The 21,979-nt window shown below is 42.7% G+C and overlaps 2 protein-coding genes across 5 annotated transcripts in view; one reads left to right on the top strand and one right to left on the bottom strand.

The window, feature by feature from the left end:
* Slc31a1 (solute carrier family 31 member 1) overlaps window positions 1–19,648 on the bottom strand; it is a 33,440-nt gene extending 13,792 nt beyond the window's left edge. Inside the window, exons 1-2 of one of the 2 annotated variants that reach the window (XM_036178939.1) lie at window positions 19,518–19,648; window positions 17,865–18,046 (exon numbers count right to left, since the gene is read on the bottom strand). The gene's annotated coding sequence lies outside the window, so the exon portion shown is untranslated. The remainder of the gene's footprint in view (window positions 1–17,864; window positions 18,047–19,517) is intronic. The other variant, XM_036178938.1, reaches the window with a different exon arrangement.
* Window positions 19,649–19,827: 179 nt separating this feature from the next.
* Window positions 19,828–21,979, top strand: part of Fkbp15 (FKBP prolyl isomerase 15) — a 55,078-nt gene continuing 52,926 nt past the window's right edge. For 2 of the 3 annotated variants that reach the window (XM_036177515.1, XM_036177513.1), the window contains exon 1: window positions 19,828–19,984. In XM_036177515.1, coding sequence (XP_036033408.1) covers window positions 19,932–19,984 — 53 coding nt within the window. In that variant the 5' untranslated portion in view covers window positions 19,828–19,931. The remainder of the gene's footprint in view (window positions 19,985–21,979) is intronic. The other variant, XM_036177512.1, reaches the window with a different exon arrangement.

Raw genomic sequence — 21,979 nt, 5'->3', positions numbered from 1 at the left:
AAATGAGAGAACTGACAGATTAGATCAACTTACAAGTACATTTACTCAGTACATTTACTAAATAAATAATTGCATAGAACCTGAACAAATGTTTAAAAAAAATCTTTCCTGGAGGCTAGAGAGATAGCTCAGAGGTTAAGAGCACTGACTACTCTTCCAGAGGACCCAGGTTCAATTCCCAGCACGCCCCCCCCACCCCCAGCAGCTCACACCTGTCTATAATTCCAAGATCTGACACCCTCACCCAGACATACATACAGGCAAAACACCAATGCACATAAAAAAAATCTTTCTGAAAATCCAACACAGTTTCTTTTCAAGATGGAGGAACCAAGGCACAGAGAGCCTCACTGGTCTGTTCAATGCTAGAAGGTTGAGGCTCCTTTGCTAGGACCCGCATATCTTCACAACTAGCCTATTTTCTGTAAGTTAGAGATCTTCTGGCTGGCCTCTGGGCTTCACCATCAACAGTTCTGTTCTCACCTTTACATTACTCTTGTGCTCCAGACAATCATTTCTTCAGCATCAAAAGTCACCCTTCCAATCTCTTGGGCAACATGTCCTCCCTGGCTTCCAGGGTCTACTAAGACTGCTACACATCTGTAAAACATTGTACCTTCTCCAGTAGTCCAACTGGGGCCAGGGGGTTAACAAATCCTTAAACTGTTTTAATGACCTTTTCAATCTGTGCTTATTTCTGTCAACACGCTAACAGAATTGCGTGGTGAGAAGGTACAAATGGTTGACTGGAGGTGGAATTCTCCAAAATTCCTTTTCATCAACTGCAAACATTTCAAACCTCTTCTACTGACTTACTATTTTTGACATGCTAAAGAAAGAAGCCTGGTTTCAAGCAATCAGGACCCCCCCCCCAAAAAAAAAAACCAACCAAACAAACAAACAAAAAAAAAACCAGAAACCAAATGAACTGGAAAAATCTTCGAAGTCTCAGCATGAACCCTTCTGCAGATACAGGAATTTTTAATAACTTTTAATAACTGCTCAAACACCTGTGGGGACATGTCAGGAAAGTGTGTTGCTCCATTCCAGACACATAAGCAAACTCTTGCAGCCAGGCAAAGGCAGAGGCTCCCTGGGATCTGAATCACGCTACTTGATGGAGATGGTGTTGGTCAAAGAACCAGCAGCCCAGGTTAAACTAGTGTCTCCACTCCAGGGGTTTACTGCTTCTCAAACTGTAATTTGCTTTTTAGGCTGCAATAGGAGGAACTATCTTTTCCTCAACTGGCACACTGATTTATTACCTGACTTTTATGTCTGTCTGTCTGTCTCCCCATTACCCCTTACCTCAGTCTAATCATCTTCACATGGATGTGTTTCATGAAGACAGTTCTTAGTTTTTCTGAATGAATTTAGCACTTTGAAACTTACTTTTTTTTTTAAACTATGTCCTCTTGGAACTCTTTTTTTTCTCCAATTATCTGCGTCAGTCCAAATCCTGTCACCATTCACATTCACTGTGCAGTATGCACATAGCACCCAAACTAAGGGCAGATCAAAGGCCAAACTCTTGTAAGTGTACACTCTGTCTTAGGGTTTCTGGTGCTGTGAAGAGACACCATGACCACGGCAACTCTTGGAAAGCATTTAACTGGGGCTGGCTTACAGTTTCAGAGGTTTAGTCCATTATCACCATGGTAGGAAACATGGTGGTGTGCAGGCAGACGTGGTGTTGGAAAGGGAGCTGAGAGTTCTACATATTGATCCACATGCAGCAGGGGACTGTGTGCCACACTGGGCATAGCTTGAGCATAAATGACCTCAAAGCCCACCTCCACAGTGATATACTTCCTCTAATGAGGCCACACCTACTCCAACAAAGCCACACCTCTTAATAGTGCCACTCCCTATGGGCCAAACATTCAAACACATGAGTCTATGGGGGCCCATACCTATTCAAACCACCACACTCTAATTCATTCTGTAGAATTAGGATGTCATGTCTATGAAGTTTTTCTTGTATTTCTAACAAATGAAATCTCTTTTTGGACTTTCCTACTTATGGAAATATTAAGTGACAGTTCTTAACATCAGTTACGATGGGAAATATCACATATACTCGCTAAGTTCCTTGAAGGCAGGTAACTTTCTAATTCTTACCCTACAGCCTCTGGAAGAACACTCTACAAGCAGTCTTTCAAAAGATATTTTTTGGGCTGGGTATGAAGTTCATTCAGCTGGTTGAGGGCTTGCCATCATGCATGAAACCCTAGGCTCGGGCTTCCTCCCTAGCACCATCACATAAACAGGGCATAGTGCCTAGCTAGGTCTGTATGCCTAGCATTTAGGAAGCAGGAATAGAAGGACTGGAAGTTCAAGATCATCTTCAGCGACATAGTGAGTTCAAGGCCAGCCTATGCTACAGAGATCCTTTCCAACCTCCCCAAGCAAAAGTATTTATTCATTCTTATAAAGTCATGTAGATTTTAATATCCATCTACATGGAACTAGATAAAAATGAAAAGTCATTGGCTTTTGGGGAGCTCCTATAGAAGAGAAACCCTCATTAAACATAGAAGCAAATAAATATGTGTAGGTATAGACAATCTGTGATTAAGTGGATGAAGGAGTAAACAACGTGGATGGAAGAACATGAAAGGACAAATAGATAGAGTGGGGCAGGTAGGGGGAGAGAGGAGCACTCTTTAAGGAGGTGGCATTTCAGCACTCTTAACTTACTTGAGCTTAGTAAATGAGCAGGAAACTGTCCCATGGAGGTAAGAGAATAAAGGGCATCCAAGGTCAACAACACATTCAGGGAAGAGGTTAACGAGATCAAAATGACTGATCCTTTGTTCAGTGGTTCTCAACCTGTGGGTCATAACCCTGGGGTTGAATATCAGATTTCTTGCACACATATAAGATATTTACGTTACAATTCATAACAGTAGCAAAATTACAGTAATGAAGTAGCAATGAGATAATTTTTATGGTTGGAGTTCACCAGAACATGAGGAACTATATTAAAGGGTCTCAGCATTGAGAAGGTTGAGAACAACTGGCTTAGACAGTGCTCATGAATTGAGGTTTGCAATAAGTACCATGCACAGTTGTGTTGAATTCAATAGCAGTTGTATAAACAAAATTTGGTACTTACTAGCTAGCTAGCCAACCAGCCAGCCAAAAAAACAAATAAAATGTAGGCAGATTAAGCTCCAGGAAGAACGCAGCAGAAAAAAAAAAAAAAGTACTTAATGGTTTTTCACTGGACCTCATAAGTGTCCTACACCAGGACATTTTCTACGGTGACACAAAACAAACCTCACTTCTACCTCCCCAACAGCATCAGTGACTAGCAGGTAGTTCGCTTTTAATGTCCTGCTTTAAAGACAATGGCCAACATATGAGACTGAGTCCACAAGCTGGATGCTGGTTCCAACACCGTCAGAAAGAATTCTCTTGTGTAAAATACTTCTCAGTCTCAGTATCACTGACATTTTGAGCTGGAAATTCTTCATTATAAGCTGTCACATGTTACAGGATGTTTAACACCATCTCCAGCCTCTCTCACACAATAGCAGCTAGAAAACCATTCCCACCCACAGACTCACACTTCTCTACATAATTCTCAGACACCATGAGTTCCAGGCCACCCAACCCTTTATGGTAATTACAATCAGAAATTTTAGTTCTAGCCCTGATTATTTTTCTTATACATTAGGCAATTTAACCTTTCTGGTCATAGTTCCCTGAGTCAAGGGATGGAGTAATTTATCTTTAGTGCCTATTCAGTTTAAAAGTTCAGATGCAGACAGCGGTTTCAATAAAGCAAACACACACTTGTCTTCTAAATGCACTCAGAGTAATAGATGATATGCTTTAGACATTCTGACCTTTCAGAGTCTTTAGCATTTACTTATCAAACACGCTTAGATCACCTAGCACTTTCCAGTTCACTTTTAAATAATCAGCTCCTCTGAGAGGCATTTTGCCAAAGTGGAGACAGCAAGAGCCTTCGCTGCTTCCAGAGTCAGGCTGCTGACTGGCGTACGGCTGGCTCTGCCATCACTGGAACTCAGAACAAGTCATTAAAACTTGGTGAGAACAATATGAACACATAAAACTGGGATAATAACATCACAACATTATAAAAATCAAATGGAAATATATAGATGAAAGCAACTGCCAGCCTAATCACACACATAGTAAACATTAAATGCTAATTACTTTCTTCCTAACTCAAGGGCTTCTCAAAGTGCAGTCCAAAGAATACTTGGATCAGAATGGCCAGTAACATTGCTGAAAATAAACCCAGGACGCTAAGGACACAGAATTACAAGGTCTAGGCCAGCTTGGGCTACATGGTAATTCAAGGCCAGCCTGGTCTACCAAGTGAGACTTTGTCTTAAAAAAAAAGAAAGAAACAGTGATAAAGAGATGGCTCAGTGGTTAAGAGCACTGGCTGCTCTTTCTAGCACCCCAATGGCAGTTCACAGCCACCTAACTCTAGTCCCAATGGGAATCCCACACCCTCTTTTGGCCTCCATGGGTACCAGGCACCCACATGATACATGGACATTCAAGCAGGCAGAACAGCTGTACATATGAAATTTTAAAATGAAAAAAGAAAAAAAATATGAAATGATACCACAATAAACCCTCCCCAGTCAGTCTATGTTCTGTGGTTTCCGAGGTAAGTATAACACATTGAGATGTTCTTTGGAAAGGCCAGGGCCAGTGAGACAGCTTAGCGGCAAAGGAACCTGCTGCCAAGTGCGTTTACCCTAAGCCAGCTCACTGGCCCCAAATCATTTACTTCCTGCAGCTTTGCATTTCCAGTTTTAAAAACAAGGCAGCTATGGCTGGAAAAGAGACATTTATTTCCCCATAATGTTTCAACGTTACTACTTCTGCCTACACAGGATGCTTTTCCTTATAACTGTAGATTTGAAATAGATATTTCTATAGTAATTTCACTAGGACTTTGGGAAGGAAATGATAGAGGTTCAAATTGCTATGTTGAAATGGAAATGTGATTATACTATAGTGTATATATGTATAGAGTACAGTGTTCTTGTCAATCTTGTCTTTTCTAGTTTAGGAGTAGGAACAGTTCAGAGGTACAATACAGCACCCTCTGGTACTGCTGAAATCATAACAAAGGAAACTCTTTTCATGGCTGGTTTTCTGGAAGGTTTCGAAGCCTTTGACAGATTGCCTAGCCTGGCAGAAAGGTGGTCTGCAGGGCAGGCTTCAATCATCCTGCAGCAACTTTCCCTGGGAGCCTGACAACTTTCAGTAGGCCTCCTAGGGAAGCCATGTGTTAGTCTCCAAGTCTGTCCTCTAACTCCCAGGAGCTGCAGTTCAACAGTGGGCCTGGTTACTGCATGTCCCCCCGAGTTCATTGGAACCGTTTCACAAAGAAATGGTGACTTCTTAGAGCTTGGCAAACAGGTAAGTTTCATTTTAAAATCCAAAAAGTCAACACTAATCAAACTGTATCATCTTGGTGGCTGTAAGAGTTCATAGTTTTGAGATGTGATGGTGTACACCTTTAATCTCATTGCTCAGGAGGCAGAGGCAGGTGGATCTCTGTGAGTGTGAGGGCAGCTTGTTCTGCATACTAAGTTCCAGGACAGTCAGAACTACATAATAGAAAGACCCTATCTAAAAAAAAAAAAAAAGTTCTATTTATTTTGAGTTTATGGTTTTATAAATATAAAGTGAGATGTTTTGGGACTAAAAGGATATATGTTTGGTATAGCCCTGTGCTGTTCCTACTATGTGTGCTACCCTCCACAACCAGCAAAACAATGTTCCAAAACTTCAACTATAACACCAAGAATGACATTGGAAACCAGAAGTATGTGTATGCATTTACTGCAACATATACACACTCACACATACCTCCACAAGATAACTGCTAGTCTTTGGTCTTTCTTCTAGAATATACGGAGAGATGAGGAGTTGGAAAGGGTGACAGCGTTGTGCAGAGAAGAGGGAAGGCAGGAACCTGCCAGGGCAGCAAAGGCTAGACTACCTGACTTTCTACCTTCTGCCCCAGGGGCCACAGGGAATCCACACAAAAAGGACAGGAGGCTCTGGCTTAAAGCTGCAAAAACACGCAAATTTCAGAAACGCCCTGAGCACCTGGCAGCGGAATGGAGGTGGGGGAAGGTGGAAGAGGAAGTTACAGTCTATGCTTAAGTATGAAGGAAAATACTGCATGCCGTGACATACATGCTTCTGATCCTAAGACTCTAGAGGGAGACGCAGGGGGAATCAAAAGTTTAAAGTCCCTCAGCTACAAAAAAAGCATTTGGCAGTTTTGACCTGCTTTTGGTCTCTAAGCTCAAAAAGACACAACTGTGGGGGTGCCACACACTTCAGAAAGTTACTATAATCACAGCATCGGAGGGGTGGGTGAAACACAGTACTCTTTGTAATCTCAGTCCCTCTGTGGATGTTATGAAAAGGGAATCTCTTGACTCCTATGTATAAGTAAGGCAAGTATGACTGGGACATGGTGCCTTTTGCTAAGTTTATAAAATATTCACTTTTAAATCAGCTCTTAAGTAATCCATATTGAAAAGCATTAGAAAATGTCTAGGGCTGTGACACAGGTAACTGCAGTGCACTTTCTAATTCCCAGCAGAATCTCATTTATAGGAAAAGGACATGTGCTAAACAACCCCCTTGTGCAATACTAGTGGCTCCTAGTTTTACCTTATCAGCTCATAATTCTATCCAAGGCATCTCCAGAGCACTTCACTTATCAAATGAGAAAAGAAAAATGGTTCTTAGCAACCCTTTCAGGACATCACCAAAATGAGATAGGGCTAACAGAGACAATTAGTTACATACTCTCTTGGAGAAGCCCACACTGGTACTTGGGTCCATCTTGCTTCCCCTCTCTTCATTTGGGAAGCTTAAGTACATCTGTCTGTCTTCTGAGTGCTTCTTTCTCTTGATCTTCAAACTTGAGCCTATATTAAAATATCCTTAGCCGGGCAGTGGTGGCGCATGCCTGTAATCCCAGCACTCGCGAGGCAGAGTCAGGTGGATCTCTGTGAATTCGAGGCCAGCCTGGTCTACAGAGTGAGATCCAGGACAGGTTCTAAAAGCTACAGAAAAACCCTGTCTTGAAAAACAAAAACAAAATAAAACAAAAATCCTTAATGTTCCTAAAAGTTTCAGGAATTCCTCAGGCCACTGAGGATGGCAGTGTGAGCTGTATCTGTCCCTCACACCTGACAAAGTTACCTATACAAGGTCTCCACTGAAGATTTTGTCTCTAAATCATAGAAGTTAAGATGTTTCAAAATTCACTGTGCATTGGCAGTTAATACCCTGCAAATCTTAAGTTGCTCTTTAGTTTTCGGTCTGATGCATACATCCCCTGACACCTTGAAACAGCTTCAAAGTATTTACCCTAAGGGCAAATGTATGATATGTACAAAGCTATGCACTACAGGCCTGTCTGTAACGCCAAAACATTAAAAATACAACCCAAGTGTTCATTGATTAAATTAGTTATATTTCCAGAAAAGAGAATACTTTATAGTTATTAAAGAGTGAGAAATGTCTGTCCACCTTTATAGATGATTGTCTAGATATACTATGAAATTGGTGGGGGGAGCAGAGCACACTGATGTAATTTATAAAAAACGTTAAAGGGAGAAAGTCTACACACATAGTTTACAGTTTTAAAAATTAAGTGATCAGGTCCCAACCCTTTATTTTCCAGTGGGGAAACCGATGCACATGTTCCTGGAGAATGATATTAACATACTTCCTAGCCACCTTTCTATCTGCTTCTGCAATGGGACTCTGTAAGACTCAGCCCTCCCATTTCTCCACATGGTTTGCTGGAAATGTAAGCAGGAGGGCTCTGAGCCCCACATATCCCGTTTGGGCAGTAAACCACACAGGAGCGCTTTCTTTAGCCCACTCTCACCTTTCCACACAAAGAAGATCAAGTATAAGGCTACATTCTTCCCAAAGGCTTTTAGAAAGCTTGTATTTGCTTGTTCCCCAGAGCCCAGCTCACAGTGGCTAGGACAAACAAACTGGAAAGGTCCTTTAGTTACGCAATGGCAGAGGGCCCACGTCCACTGAGGAGTGACCTCCCGGACACTGTACTCCACTTCTCTGTTCCCCTTTGCTGCTGGCTAAGCCATATCCTGGAATTAAGAAAGCAGGAATGCACTCTTTCCTTGTCTTCTTACTGCCCCACTGTAGTCTGGGTGCAGTTTCAGCCCCCTAATCAGAACGATTTCAAGTATATTTTGTGTAAAGATTTCAGAATGCTTTGTGTATGGTATCAGAGTGGAGTTAAGTACTGCATTATTCTTCACAGATAGAAATTTGCCACATATTCGCTATGCGACATTAAGAAAATCACCAATGAGATGATTCAGTGGGTAAAGGCACTTGCTGAGCAAACCTGGCAACCTAAGTTCAATTCCCAAACCTCAGCAAAGGTGGTAGGAAAGAACTGCTTCCACAAAGTCGTACTCTGACCTCCACACATGTGAATACCCATACCAACACCCATATGCAAAAACAAGTAAATAGTTCAGCTGGCTTTGAATTTACTATGTACCTGAAGACAACCCCGAATTCTTGATCTTCCTGCCTCCACTTCCCAAAGTATATAGCTTTTCGTCATTTGATTTAAAGAATCCTAGCTAAGCAGACACACACAGGGGCAAAACATTTCTTTGGCTACTTGTTTGCTGTAGTCAAAGACAGATTGTACTCGCTACAATCCAAGGTCTTTTATTGTTTAAATCTGTCTGTAGTTACAAAGGATTTCAACTGTCTAGGCTATAATGCTGATGTGCCCAGAATATGATCTGAAACAGAAATGTCAAACCAGTTGAGCTGTTCCTTCTAATCAACAGAAAACTGAAGTTAAATATACTATGTGATAGGAACTTACGTCCCTCAAACCACTAATTAACAAGAGATGACTCTATCCAAGTGCAGTAGGAGAGTACACCTGAAAACAAGAAAATCGTTCCTGGGTGTGATGGCTCAGATCTTTAACCCCAACACTTGGGAGGCAAACTCTGTGAGTTTGAGACCAGCCTGGTCTACATAGTATGAGCCTGTCTCAAAACAATTGAACAACCAACAAACCCTCAAAGAACTAAGTTGTCTGAGCTGGGGGTGGTGGTACACTCACACTTTCAAAGGCAAGCAGAGCTCTGTAAGTTTGAGGCCAGCCTAGTCTACAAAACGAGTTCCAGGACAGGCAGGGCTGTTACACAGAGAAACCCTGTCTTGAAAAGCCAAAAGAAAAAAGAAAAAAAGAAAACCAAAACCAAAACAACAACAACAAAAAGAACCCAAAAAAGCCTAAGTTGTCTGAAACCCAAACAGAGGCTTCATAGTAGAGTGCAGCAGTCCTGAGCAAGGACCAGGAGGGTGGTTCTCTAGACCTGACCCTAGACACTTGATAGTTATGTGAACCTGAGGACTTATTCATTCATTCAATGTTTCTAAAAGGACTTATTGCACAATGTAATGTAACTTTCTAGTCCTTCAAAGTTATTGTTACAAACTATTTAGATTAATTAAGAAATACAAGTTAGATCCCTGACTTCAAGCTCTACTATGGAGCTATAGTAATAAAGATAGTTCGATATTGGCATAAAAACAGACACATGGATCAATGGAATTGAATCAAAGATCCTGACATAAATCCACACACTTATAAACACTTGATTTTTGACAAAGAAGCCAAAACTTTAGAATTGGAAAAAGAAAGCATCTTCAACAAATGGTGCTGGCATAACTAGAGGTCAAATGTAGACGATTGCAAACAGATCCATATCTATTGCCATGTACAAAACTCAAGTTCAAGTGATCAAAGACCTCAACATAAATCCAGTTACACTGAACTTGATAGAAGAGAAAGTAGGAAGTAGTCTAGAATGCATTGGCACAGGAGATCACTCCTAAATATAACACCATAGCACAGACACTGCCAGCAACAATTAATAAATGGGACCTCCTGAAACTGAGAAGCTTTTGCAGGGCAAAGGACACAGTCAATAAGACAAAAAGACAGCCTACAGAATGGGAAAAGATCTTCACCAACCCCACATTGACAGAGGGCTGATCTCCAAAATATATAAAGAATTTAAGAAACTAGACATCAAAGTATCAAACAATCCAATTAAAAAATGAGCCAGGCAGTGGTGGCACATGCCTTTTATCCCAGCACTCGGGAGGCAGAGCCAGGCGGATCTCTGAGTTCGAGGCTAGCCTGGGCTACAGAGTAAGATCCAGGACAGGCAACAAAACTATACAGAGAAACCCTGTCTCAAAAAACAAAACAAGGGTTGGGGATTTAACTAAGTGGTAGAGTGCTTGCCTAGCAAGCGCAAAGCCCTGAGTTCAATCCTCAGCTCAAAAAAAAAAAACAAAAAAAACCCAAAAAAACAAAACCAAAAAAAAAAAACCCCCAAACAAACAACCCCTCCAAAAGAAACCAACCAAACAAACCAAAAAACAAACCAAAACAAAAAAACAACAACAAAAAAACCCAACCCCCCCCCCAAGACACCAAACCAAATCAAACCAAAAAACAAACAAACAAACGGGCTACAGAGTTAAACAGAGAATTCTCAACAGAAGAATCTCAAATGGCTGAAAGACATTTGAGGAATTGCTCAACATCCTTAGTCATCAGGGAAATGCAAATCAAAACAACTCTGAGATACCATCTTACACCTGTCAGAATGGCTGAGATCAAAAACACTGATAACAGCTTATGATGGAAAGGATGTTGAGAAAGGGGAACACTCCTCCACTGTTGGTGGGAATGCAAACTTGTACAGATACTTTGAAAATCAGTATGGTGGTTTCTCAGAAAACTGGGGATCAATCTTCCTCAAGACACAGCTATACCATTCTTGGGAATATACCCAAGTAATGCTCAATCATACCACAAGGACACATGCTCATCTATGTTCATAGCAGCATTATTCATAATAGCCAGAACCTGGAAACAACCTAGATGCCCCTCAACCGAAGAATGGATAAAGAAAATGTGGCACATATACACAATTTTGGAGTATTACTCAGCAGTAAAAAACAATGACATCATGAAATTTGCAGGCAATTGGATGGAACTAGAAAATATCATCCTTAGTAAGGTACCCCAGACTCAGAAGGACAAACATGGTATGTACTCACTCATAAGTGGATACTAGAGGTAAAGCAAAGGATAACCAGACTACAACCCACAGCTCCAGAGAAGCTCAGTAACAAGGAGGACCCTAAGAGGGAAACATGGATTGCTCTGGGAAGGGGAAATAGATGAGATCTCCATGAGCGAACTTGGGATGGGAGGGCAAAAGAGGGTAGGAGATGGGGGATGAGAACATAAGGGAATGGGATGGTCGAGCTGGAACTGGGACAGATTGGGAGAGCAAGGAAAGAGATACCATGATAGAGGGAGACATCATAGGAATAGGGAGAAACCAGGTACTAGGGAAGTTCCCAGGAATCCACAAAGATGACCCTAACTTAGACTACTAGCAATAGTGGAGAGGGTGCCTGAACTGGCTTACTTCGGTAATCAGATTTTAGTGAATACCCTGTCATCACAGAGCCTTCATCCAGTAGGTGATGAAAGCAAATGCAAGATCCACCACAAAACACCAGGCTGGGATCTAGGAGTCCAGTTGATGAAACAAAAGAGGGATTCTATGAGCAAGGGGCATCAAGATCATGATGGGAAAAAATACAGAGACAACCAAACCAAAGTAGTGGGAACTCATGAATTTTAGACCAACTTCTGTGGAGCCCCCAGAGGACTGGACTAGGCCCTCTGCATAGGTGAGACAGTTGTCTAGCTTGAACTGTTTAAGGGGCTCCCTGGAATTGGTATCGTGATCTGTCCCTGGTGTATGAGTGGGCTTTCTGAAGCTCAGTGCCTATGGTGGGACACCTTACATAGTCTTGGTGCAGGGAGGAGGGGCTTGGACCTGCCTCAACTGAATGTGCCAGGATCTGCTGACTCCCCATGGGAGGCCTTGCCTTGGAGAAGGTGGGAATGGAGGGTGGTTTGGAGGGGGGAAGGCTGGTGGGTGGGAGGAGGGAGGAGAGGGGCATCTGTGATTGGTGTGTAAAAGGAATAGAAAATTGCTTAATAATAAAAGAGATTTATTTGTACTTTATATGTATGAGTGTTTTACCTGCATGTATGTAAATGAACCATGTGTATACAGTGCTCAGAGGCCAGAAGAGGGCATCACATCCCCAGAACAGTGGTTTTCGAGACCTCCAGTTGGGGTTGGGGGTGGGGGTGGTCGTCGAATGACCCTTTTACAGGGGTTGCTTATCAAATATCTTGCATATCAGATATTTACATTATGATTCATAACAGTAGCAAAATTATAGTTATGAATAGTAATGAAAATAATGTTATGGTTGGGGGTCACCACAACATGAGGACCTGTATTAAAGGGTCACAGTGTTAGGAAGGGTGAGAACCACTGCTCTAGAACTAGTTACAGACAATTTTGAGTTGTCATGTGGTGGAGGGAACCAAACCCAGGGACCTCCAGGTGCAGCCAGTGCTCTCAACCACAGAACTTTTAGCTTTTTAGATTTATTTTATAGGTATGAATATTTTGCCTACGTCTATTATGTATGTATATGTACCATGTGCCTACCTGATGCCCATGTAAGTCAGAGTGGGCACCAGATCCCCTGGAATTGGAGTTACAGATGGTTGTGAGCCACCATGTGGGTACTGGAAATTGAACCTTGGTCCTCTGTAAGAGTAACCAGTGCTTTTAACCACTCAGTCACCTCTCCAGACCCCATTCAATACTGCCCCCCCCCCCCTTCAAGATAGGGTTTCTGTGCCACTTTGGAGACTGTCCTGGAATTCGCTCTATAGACCAGGCTGGCCTCGAACTCACTGAGATCTCTCTGCCTCTGCCTCTGCCTCCCAAGTGCTGGGATTAAAGGTGTGCACCACCACCACCCGGCCCATTCAATACTTCTTGCTCATGTACTGAATGGAGGAACTACAATGAAGCCCTATCCCAAAGATGGTGGAAGAAACATGTAACTAACTACAACACAATTTGAGATGTATGAGTTACAGATAAAGACTATATGGAAACTGAGAAAAAGCTAACAAAGGCTGGGCATGGTGTCACACAACTTTTACCCTAGTACTTAGGAAGTAGAGGAAGGCCCTTCTCTGAGTTCCAGGACATCTGGTCTACATGGTGAGACCTTGTCTTAAAAAGGAAAAAGAGAAAAGAATGTAAAGGAAAAGCTAAGTGACAATGGACTAGAGACCCTGGGTACATAGTTAACAGCATTCCCCTTTCATTTTATAAACCAAATAACTACATTCTAGTCCTCTGAACTGCTTGAAAATTGTATCAATACTCACTATACTTCTTTAACATATGTACTGTCTATTTAGGGAACGACTCAACAAGGCTAAAAATGGTCCATTAATGTGAAACCGGTTACTAAGGTTTTATGGTTGAACCATTTTTCTGAATTTACTTTTGAGAGGCAGACTTCCATGTCATGCTGTATTGCATAATGTCCTCAGCCTACAAAAGCAGGTTGTATACAAACCCCTGGGGTCATTGTGTAAAGGAAAAGAGGTAGGGTGGACCCTTCTCAACCCCTTCCTTCTCCACAGGGTTTGCATTCCTAAGGATGGGCCCCTCCTCTGCTTAGGGATGTTACCTAAACCATAAAATGATACAACTCAAAGCTACGGAACTTCAAAAGCATTTTCTTCCCAGTACCTACTATAAGATGTGTGTGTGTGTGTGTGTGTGTGTGTGTGTGTGTGTGTGTGTGTGATAAACAGCACACTGTAATGTATTAAGTATAAGACTTTTGATAACTTGTTACATACCTAGTTACAAAGGTCAGGAGACCTGTTTTAAAAATGGCTTTGTTGTACCAGGAGCTGAATGCGGGAGTATAGGCATGAGCGGCTTCCTACTGCCTCCACTCCCTGCCCCCGCGCATACTTGCCTGGCAAACTTTCAAAGGCAGAGTTTTCTGGGTGATTTATCTGACATCAGTTGAACTCTTGTCAATGTAAACATTTCATTTTCTGTGATAATTGTCTCATCTTTTCCCTCTTGTAACACTGGGACAAAGACTCAGCAACAGAGCCAAGTTAGAGACAAGAAGGGAAGGAATGACCTAAAGAGAAGAAACATTTAACACACACACACACACACACACACACACACACACACACACACACACACACACACACACTGGTCTCAAGCTTATTATCTATTTACCTTCTCTCATCTTGAACTCCTCCCTCCCACTTCCACTTCCCAGAGCTGGGATTACAGGCTACCATTTCAGCTAAGGACCAGAGACTTCTAGTATTGAATTATTACCTTCACAACAGTCATTTTGTTTTATCTATAGTCTGGAACCTTTATTTTCTTCAATTTGAAATTTACATTATAATCCAAAGGGAAACTGGATTGAAGTTTTTAAGATTAATACCAGTGCCCTAAGTAGTGTTTACCATGCTTTACCTCAGTGAATCTGCATAACCTCACATTCTAGGGATTAAATTTTTCCTTTATAAACTTCTGAACTAACTGAATTTTTAAAATGTTGACCATGTCATGCTGTGGCGGTACATGCATATAATCCCAGCACGGTGGAGGCAGAGGCAGGTGGGTCTCTGTGACTTGGAGGCCATCCTGGTCTGTATAGTTCCAGAATAGCTGGGGATACACAGTAAGACCTTGTCTAAAAATCAAACAAACCAACCAAAAATATTAGTCATGTCATTTAGAGTATAAATCATTTCATGCTGATCTATTGGAAACTTGTTATCTTGGACTAATAAGTATAGCTTTGGGTTCCTTTTACATATTACCTTTTAATACCCTGTGTATATTATTATCTTAAACTCTCTCAAACAATTTAACTGACAAAGAGGAGATTTATTCAATGTAGCTCCACCAGGAAGAGGGGGAAACTGCAGTGACCCTCCCCTACAGTCCACCTTCAGGATTCTGAAGTGAGGTGCAGTTTCAGTAGAAGGCTTATCTAACAATCCCAGTCAAGGTGTGGTTCCACACATCACTGTCTTCTATAAGATAGTCCGACAGGTGGAGGTCTCTTTCCAGGAGGAAGGGTTCTTCTCTGGCTGGCCCAGGCTTTAGACTTTCTTCTCACAGCATAGACCAGGGATGACTGATTCAACAGTAGAGGCCAAACTGTGGGGACCAGGTATCGTCCCTGCTAGGTCGGATGTACTAACACTAATTGAGTACTTAACTACCTGCAAGTATTGTTCTAGTACTTTATGCCTTATGTGAACTAACGTGTATGACTCTAGAAAATGGGTACTATTGTTACCCCTATTTTGTAATGGAAAAAACGTAGCAACTTGCCCAAGGCCTATGCAATTAATAAGGAGTGAAGAAATTTGACCCAAAGCTTAAGTACATACCTTCTATTCTACACAGCCATTCTAGTGGCTGTGTCTATGAAAATTAAGTTGAATGCTTTGGCTAGACTAGATAAGAGGGAGTCACACAGATGCCCACAATCTGCTGTTGGATGCAGGAATCAACTCTAAAGGCTGGCAGAAAATTTCATAAGCATCTAGAAAAATTTTGTAGTCAGGCTGCTTTGTGAGTGACTTTGAAGTAGTTATTGTATGTTGAAGAAAGCAACCATATATGATTCAGGCCAGGGTTGATAAGTCTTCTATAAAGGACCGATTACTAAACATTTAGGCACTGTGGACCATGTCATTGCTGTTGCAGATACTCAACTTTACCTTGTAGGATGAAAGTAGCCATAGATAATATGTAAATAAATGTGCATGGCTGTATTCCAATAAAACAGTAAAACAGGCAGCTGAGATAAGATTCGACTGTAGTCTGCTGATCTCTGAGAACCATATTCCAAGAAAAAGTTAAGGCTTTAGGTTAAAAACAACAAAACTCACAGAGGGTATTTGTGTTTTAAGATGGAATAAGATATGTAAAATGTGTATGACTCCCTACTTTAACATACTTTAGTTAGCTAAGCCATAGTCCTAGGTGCAGCAGGTAAAAAAAGCATCACTTGTCTTAGAAAATTTTGCAAAGCCCCCTTTAGGCTGGTGATATGTAGCTTAGTGGTAGAATGCTTGCCCAGCTTGTGTAAAATCCTGTCTTCAATTCCCAGTGCCATGGGAACATGCACCTGCCTGTGTTTGCCAAAGCAGCTCCTTCAACCTGGAAAGCCTTACCTTCCAGTGTCTTTTGGAATCCTACTCATCTTCCAAGTCCCATATGTAACCCTACAATTTCAGTAGTTCAGGAGTCTAAAAAGGAAAAGGTTAATCCCTAGAACATGGGGTTTTGCAGATTGGCTGAGGTAAGGCATAGCTTAGGGCACTGGTACTAAACTTCAACCCAGTTTCCCTTTGGATTATAACGAAGAGATATGACCTCCTCCTACTTTGATATTCTATAATAATTTCCTAGAGAGTTTTTTCCTGATCCACACAAAGGCTAGCATTACACACAGTAGTCTCTGAGGTGACAGTTCTCAAATTGTACTATATATTCTTCTGCCTTTAGCAACTTGAATGAATAGAATACTATAGACATATTTTTAATCTACATTCAATCCATATCTCTATACCGCTGGAAGATAATAATACGGATTTGCTTGATATAAACATCATCTTTTTGAAAATTTGATTTGAAAGGAATTATTAAATTTGATGCTTCCTAGTTAATCTTCAGGGAATCAATCTCTCTCTCTCTCTCTCTCTCTGTATGTATGTATGTATAATTTTTTTTAAAGACATTTTCACTATGTTGGCCTGGGGGGCCTGGAACTCCTTATGTGGACCAGGCTGGCCTCTAATTCTCGAGATCCTCCTACCTCTGCTTTCCGAGTGCTATGATCAAAGAGGTGTGCTACCACATTTGATGATCAACACATTTCAGTACTGTATAGTTAAGAAAATGAAATGAACAAACATACTGAACTCGAACTTGAGCTTAGGGTTGTATTTATTACTTATCTTTGCACTCCCAGTTCTCAGCAGACATGTCTACATCTGATCCCTTTTTAAAGGTGTTTAGGGAACCTGACCTAAAGTCTGAGCACATTATAAAGGCTGGGGAGGAACTCAGGTTTCCTGCCTCCAACTCCAACAGTACCAAGCTGGATGTCCTAAACCAGAAAGACTGGCTTTTCAGAAGCACCAGATCCTACATTTCCAATTCTAAGCCTGAAAGACTGGGGAAGACCAATTTCTACCTTTTTCTTCCTCATGTTGCGAATGAAATATTATGCCTGCTTAGAGTGTCCCAATCACCAAACAGGTCAGTTTTAGGGTTAATGAATACCTAAGAAAGGCCATTTAAGACACCCATGAGAAAAACACCTCCATCCAAGACTCAAGGAAAGAGCTCAGCCATTCTCTAAGGTTTCTTGTTTAAAACACACACACACACACACACACACACACACACACACACACACACACATTATTAGCCCAGTGTAGTGACATAATCTTCATTCTCTGCACTTGAAAGGCAGAGGCTGATGGATCTCAGTGAGAGTTAAAGGCCAGCCTGGTCTACATAATGAGTTCTAGGATAGCCAGGGCTACATAAATAGACCATCTCAAAAAACAAAAAAAATAACCACTACAACAAACAACAACAAGCTGGGCAGTGGTGGTGCATACCCAGAACTCGGAGGAGGCAGATCTCTGAGTTCGAGGCCAGCCTGGTCTACAGAGTAAGTTCTAGGACAGCTGGGACTACACAGAGAAACCCTGTCTCAAAGAAAACAAAACCCCAAACACCAAACAAAAACAATGCAAAAAAACTGAAAAAGAAAGAAAGCATTACCGAAGTGTTTTAGTCCTGGAGTGATCAGGCCTAGGGCAGGGTTAGAACTCACACATTCACCCACTTCTCCCAACTCAAGTCCCCGATGTGCACAGAGCTATTGCTCTAGGCTCCAGTCCTACTGCAGACTCCAATTTATCATTGCTTTAACAGTCAGATTTCACTGCTTCAACCATCTTAATCTGCAAAATAAACACAGGAAGCAGACCAGCAGCCTCGTCCGCAGATAAACAGGAGTAATTTACTTACAAAAATGATAAGGAACGTATAATATTTCTAGCGACACTATTTCCCCTTCCCCCTCCCCTGGAGTTTTAGACAATAGTACAGTCACCTTCAATGAACAAAAGAGACCAAGCAACCCAGACAGTTCACAGCCAGTACAGCATTTTTATCTTTCTGGAAGCTACCTATAAAAAGACAAGAGCCATCGCTGGCTCTTTGGGTCACACGGGGAGGGGGGAGGATGAGAGTAAATTAAGGAACAAGGATAAATTCTATTATTCAATCTAATAAAAAAATTAATGAGAACCCACTGTGGGCAAGAAGACTTACAACTTAGTAGTTCAAAAACTATCATAAAGAGCCCCACAGGGGAAGTGCCAAGAGGTACAAAGTTCTCTGGGAGAGAGCTACCCGTCCCTTCATCATCATCCAACAGACTAAAGCATTCCGGTAAGGGACACTTACAGGACCAACCTGACTGAGAAGAAAAGCTGAGGGAAAGAACTCCAATGAGTTCTGTGGAAATGGACGCCACACTGGGACACACTATCGGCTTATCCACAGCGCGGCTAACCAGGTCTGGTTCACGACCTTTCAAAAATGATACCGGGTTAGCCAAAGAAATACAGAACGAACACACACACACACACACACACACACACACACACACACACACACACGACCTTTCAAAAATGATATCGGGTTAGCCAAAGAAATACAGAACGAACACACACACACACACACACACACACACACACACACACACACACACGGTGAAAACTGGAGGCGGAGAAGTCAGCAACAACTAATGTTGACTTAAAACCTTGGCAGCAAAACTCAGTCCAGCAAAAGTGAGCTGAGGATTTTCCACCTTCAAAGTTCCCTCCATCATCCACCCTCCCGAATATCCCAGCTCTTCTAGACGTCTTCTATCTGGATTTTAGAAACGAGGTCCTTTCCCAAGCCGTATGCCACACAGTCTAGTTAAGGGCCAGGGTTCTCCTTCACTCATTACCTCTCCAAACCCTGATACAAAAGACCAGGTCTGCCCTTTACTCTGCGTGACCTCGGACTAGTCACCCAAGTGGCTAGTTCTCCTGTTTTCTTGTCTGCAAATTCGTTGATTATGAAGAGACCCGGATCCGACTCGATGATCGCTGAGATTTAAAACCTCGGTAAACCGCACAACGGAGACACTGGACACACGGTCCTTTGCGTAGAAGGGGAAACTGAGGCACCGAGCACCCTGCCTAAGGTCATAATAGCAATAACGCTGTAGGGGACAGGCCACTGCTCGGCTCAGATCCCCAGACTTCTAGTCGTCCGCTCTTTCTCTTTCCGCCCAAGAGGAGCTGCGGGGGTCTTGATTCGGGAGGGGAAAGGACAGCGAACACGCTGGGATTGGGAAAGGAAAGGGACAGGCCTTACCTTCCCAGGTCGAGCTCCGCCGCCCGTGCCTTCCTCTGGAACTGGAACCCCTCACCAGGTCTGGACTTCTCCCAAAGCCCCGCCACTACAGTCAGCTCGACGCGTCCCACGACTGCAGCTGAGGCCACCGATTCCCGCCCCGGCCCCGCCCCCTGAGCTGTCTGACCAATCCTCTCTCAGGGCCTAGGAACTCCACCCCCTCGGAGGGCTGGTGAGGCCTTGCGTCACCAGGAGCTCTCCTTCTCATTTGCCTTTGCTCCACCTTCTCCACCGCCGGGTCTCCTCTGGGCCCCACTACCGGGGGAGTGTTTTCCTGCCGGAAAGCGGCTCGCGGCTGCGGCAATTTACGACATCGGTGGTGACAGGCCCTGGGAACATCGACTTCCTCTCTTCAGCCGAGCTAAAGCCGACGTGATGTTCGGGGCCGGAGACGAGGATGACACCGACTTCCTCTCGCCAAGCGGCGGGTGAGTGATTGAGAAGTCAGGGCTGGAGCGCCGGACCGAGAGACCGGTGGGTGGTTGCAGGGGTGGGTCTCTTCCCAGGCCTCTTCTCAACTTCCGGGGCCCAGACCCTTGCAGCACTCAGCGGCTCAGTCTGGGCAGTCTGAGCACAGCTCACCCCGGTGTCAGACCGGTCGATTTGGGTTCAGGACCTGGCATCTCCCCTTGACACCCTTTTGCTTTATGAATCACGCTGTCTCCAGTGAAATGGAGATGATTGCCGAGGAGACTGCCTGCCTCGGGTTTTTTATAGGAGTCTGCTCCTATAAATATATGAGCTGTAAATCCAAGAGACTTTCTCTTCCCAGTGAACCAGGTGGTGACACTTTGAACCAGGAGCTGGTAGGCAGCTTCTTTCAAAGCCTGCCTCGGATCTTACCTTTTTAGCGATCCTCTGCCTTCTCAGCCCCAGGCAGAATAGACTGCTTTATCTTCCTTATTCCCACGAGTCTTTTGCACATGGGAGCTACAGAAATCTAAGTCCTGACAGAACTGCTTACGTTGCTCATTTCTGTCTAGCTCTTAGAAGAGTAACTCCTGGAGCATGCTGATTGCTCAGGAAGTGCCTGCGAAATCACACTTTGTAAGCCCTGAGGCTTAAAGCCAACGGGAGAGACTGCACCATTTTCTTTTGCGTCAAACACCGTGTATACGATCTTGGGACAGAAGTCTTTAAAGGGAGGCAAGATTTACCCCCTCTTTTTAACAATTAGCGTAGTGTTTTCCCTTTCATTGACTTAGTGGACCTCTTGACTCCCTTCAGACTTGTTAACTGCAAAGCTCACATCTTTGCAGAGCCCTGCTTTGAACATCTGCTTTACAAGTTTTGTGCATAGTGATGGATGCACCTCCTTAAGAAATGACAAACACAGCAACATGTCCATCATTCCACCAGATTCCGAGAGCTAACACTGGTGATTAATCTTTTGGTGTACTGGGAATTCAATACAGGAATGGCTATAAAATGACTGGCTCTCTTTTGGTCTTACTTATTTGTGCACTGTTTTGTGTGTGTGGTGTATGCATGCTGTGACCATTTTTGTAGAGGACAGAGGTTCAGTATCAAGTATCTGTCTCTGTAGACTTCCACTTTATTTTATTTTTTTAAATATATTTATTTATTAAACTTTTTTTCATTTTACATACTAACCCCAGTTCCCCCTCCCTCCACTTTATTTTTTGAGACAGGTTCTCTCACTGAACCTGAGTTTACCATTTTGACTAGACAAAATGTTTCCATTCTTTCCTATTTCACCCAAAATATTTGCAGCCTCTGCTGCTCTTGGCTGGATTTTCAGCCCAAACCTGTTTTGTTTGTGTCTGTATATGGGGCCTTTTGAATATCTTCAAGGTTTGTTTATTTATTTGAGACAGAGTTTCACTATGAAGCCCTGGCTGGCCTAGAATTTTTTATATAGACCAAGCTGGCCTTGAACTCACAAGGATCTGCCTGTCTGCCTCCTGAATGCTGGGACTAAAGGCTTGTGCCATCACATCCAGCTTTGAGATGTATTTTAATTTCATAATCTTCACTATGTGAGAGTATTTGAGGAAAGTCTATAAAGGAATTTTACGACTCTCAACTTTCATGCTTCAAGGAATCTGCTGCTGACAAGGCAGACAATGACAGTCATGTGCTCTTCTCCTGATTCCTGACCCAAGATAAGTTTTTCCTAGCTCAACTAGCCTGCTTCCTTGAGCAGGCTTAACTAAGGATTTGAGATTCATTAAGCGTATGGCTGTGGGTCCTAGGCATAGCAACAGACAATTTGATGATGGAAAGACTCAAAAAACAAACAAAAAACCCTGAAAAACTGTACAGATCAATATTTGTCCCCAGTAGTAGCTAGGAAAACAGAATCAAATTAAGAGTAAGGATAGGAAAAGTTAGCGGGGGAGATGGCTCAGTGGTGAAGAGCACTGGCTTCTCATCCAGGGGACCTGGATTTGATCCCCACC

This window comes from Onychomys torridus, chromosome 2 (genome assembly GCF_903995425.1).
Source record: "Onychomys torridus chromosome 2, mOncTor1.1, whole genome shotgun sequence".
In the NCBI taxonomy this organism is placed as follows: domain Eukaryota; kingdom Metazoa; phylum Chordata; class Mammalia; order Rodentia; family Cricetidae; genus Onychomys; species Onychomys torridus.
The sequence above is the reverse complement of the archived record's forward strand: the minus strand, read 5'-3'. Positions and strand labels throughout refer to the sequence as shown.